Raw genomic sequence first — 2,419 nt, forward strand, 5'->3', positions numbered from 1 at the left:
GCAGGTCAGAAACTGTGTGTGTGCAGGTCAGAAACTGTGTGTGTGTGTGTGCAGGTCAGAAACTGTGTGTGTGTGTGTGTGCAGGTCAGAAACTGTGTGTGTGTGTGCAGGTCAGAAACTGTGTGTGTGTGTGCAGGTCAGAAACTGTGTGTGTGTGTGTGCAGGTCAGAAACTGTGTGTGTGTGTGTGCAGGTCAGAAACTGTGTGTGTGTGCAGGTCAGAAACTGTGTGTGTGTGCAGGTCAGAAACTGTGTGTGTGTGTGTGCAGGTCAGAAACTGTGTGTGTGTGTGCAGGTCAGAAACTGTGTGTGTGTGCAGGTCAGAAACTGTGTGTGTGTGTGTGCAGGGCAGAAACTGAGTGTGTGTGCAGGTCAGAAACTGTGTGTGTGTGTGTGCAGGTCAGAAACTGTGTGTGTGTGTGTGCAGGTCAGAAACTGTGTGTGTGTGCAGGTCAGAAACTGTGTGTGTGTGTGCAGGTCAGAAACTGTGTGTGTGTGTGTGCAGGTCAGAAACTGTGTGTGTGTGTGCAGGTCAGAAACTGTGTGTGTGTGTGTGCAGGTCAGAAACTGTGTGTGTGTGCAGGTCAGAAACTGTGTGTGTGTGCAGGTCAGAAACTGTGTGTGTGTGCAGGTCAGAAACTGTGTGTGTGTGTGTGCAGGTCAGAAACTGAGTGTGTGTGCAGGTCAGAAACTGAGTGTGTGTGCAGGTCAGAAACTGAGTGTGTGTGCAGGTCAGAAACTGTGTGTGTGTGTGCAGGTCAGAAACTGAGTGTGTGTGCAGGTCAGAAACTGTGTGTGTGTGCAGGTCAGAAACTGTGTGTGTGTGTGTGCAGGTCAGAAACTGAGTGTGTGTGCAGGTCAGAAACTGTGTGTGTGTGTGCAGGTCAGAAACTGAGTGTGTGTGCAGGTCAGAAACTGTGTTTTATTTACTTGCTTAAAAAGAAACGTGTCTTTAGGGTGACTAACACAATCTGTCCAGGGACTCCAGAGATGTTGATGAATGTTCTGTTTCCCTTCAGTTGGGGGAGCGGGCAGAATGTGTGGTGGTGTTGTGATAACCCTGACCCCTCCTCCGTGTTCCTCAGAGCGTCAGTCGGAGCTTCCCACTCAGAGTAAAGCCAGCTTCCCGAGCCTCCTGAACGACCCCGACCCCGACTCCTCCAACTCGGGCTTCGACAGCTCCGTGGCCAATCAGATCATCGAGTCTCTGGTGACCGGGCCCCGCCCCCCCCTGGAGAGTGAGTGATTCAAGTCTTTGTCATCATGTGCTCATTAGCTACAGTGTAGTTATGGCAATGAAAAGCTGAAGTAACATCTGAGAGAGAGGGAGCAAAACACTTCAGACATGTTTTTTATTTATCTGTATATATCTGAGAGCTATAAGATGTGTCTAAAGATAGCATGATAGGAGACCTTTGACATCTCCATAGACGTACACATCTCCTCTGTTGCTGCTTCCTCATATTCTCTCTCTCTCTCTTCCTCTTCAGGTCACTAACAAAGCTAACCCTTAAAAGATATAGCAGTATTCACCTTGAAATAAATTGGGGGAAAGATATATAAAAAACAATCTCCTCATCATATTCTCTCTCTCTCCGCCCCCCCTCCTCACACAGTCAGCTCTTTAGTAACAGGACTGAAATAGAGGGGGGGTGAGGCTTAGGAGCCCTTTAAAATCTCCATAGATATCTCATATTCTCTCTCTTCCTCCTCAGGTCACTTCCGGCCAGAGTTCATCCGGCCGCCCCCCCCTCTGCACGTGTGCGAGGACGAGCTGGCCTGGCTGAACCCCACGGAGCCCGACCACAGCGTCCAATGGGATCGCTCCATGTGTGTGAAGAACAGCACCGGGCTGGAGATCAAACGCATCATGGCCAAAGCCTTCAAGAGCCCGCTGTCCGCCCAGCAACAGGCCCAGGTACTAACACTGATATCATTTAGAGGGGTCCCAAACACTCACATATCATCTACGGGGTCCCAAACACTGATATCATTTAGAGGGGTCCCAAACACTCACATATCATCTACAGGGTCCCAAACACTCACATATCATATATAGGGGTCCCAAACACTCACATATCATCTATAGGGGTCCCAAACACTCACATATCATCTACGGGGTCCCAAACACTCACATATCATCTACGGGGTCCCAAACACTCACATATCATCTATAGGGGTCCCAAACACTCACATATCATATATAGGGGTCCCAAACACTCATATCATCTACGGGGTCCCAAACACTCATATCATCTACGGGGTCCCAAACACTCACATATCATCTACGGGGTCCCAAACACTCATATCATATATAGGGGTCCCAAACACTCACATATCATCTACGGGGTCCCAAACACTCATATCATATATAGGGGTCCCAAACACTCACATATCATATATAGGGGTTGTGTGTGTGT

The 2,419-nt window shown here is 48.9% G+C and overlaps 1 protein-coding gene across 1 annotated transcript; it reads left to right on the top strand.

The window, feature by feature from the left end:
• Positions 1 to 1,084: 1,084 nt before the first annotated feature.
• On the top strand, positions 1,085 to 2,395 carry LOC104951860 (CCR4-NOT transcription complex subunit 11-like; the record flags this gene model as incomplete). The annotated part of the gene is made up of 2 exons (XM_010778593.1): positions 1,085 to 1,237; positions 1,715 to 2,395. Coding segments are annotated over 2 exons (497 nt in total), but the record flags the coding sequence as incomplete, so codon positions are not given.
• Positions 2,396 to 2,419: the final 24 nt, after the last annotated feature.

Source organism: Notothenia coriiceps, unplaced genomic scaffold, assembly GCF_000735185.1.
Source record: "Notothenia coriiceps isolate Sejong01 unplaced genomic scaffold, NC01 NC01_scaffold00019341, whole genome shotgun sequence".
Classification (NCBI taxonomy): Eukaryota; Metazoa; Chordata; class Actinopteri; order Perciformes; family Nototheniidae; genus Notothenia; species Notothenia coriiceps.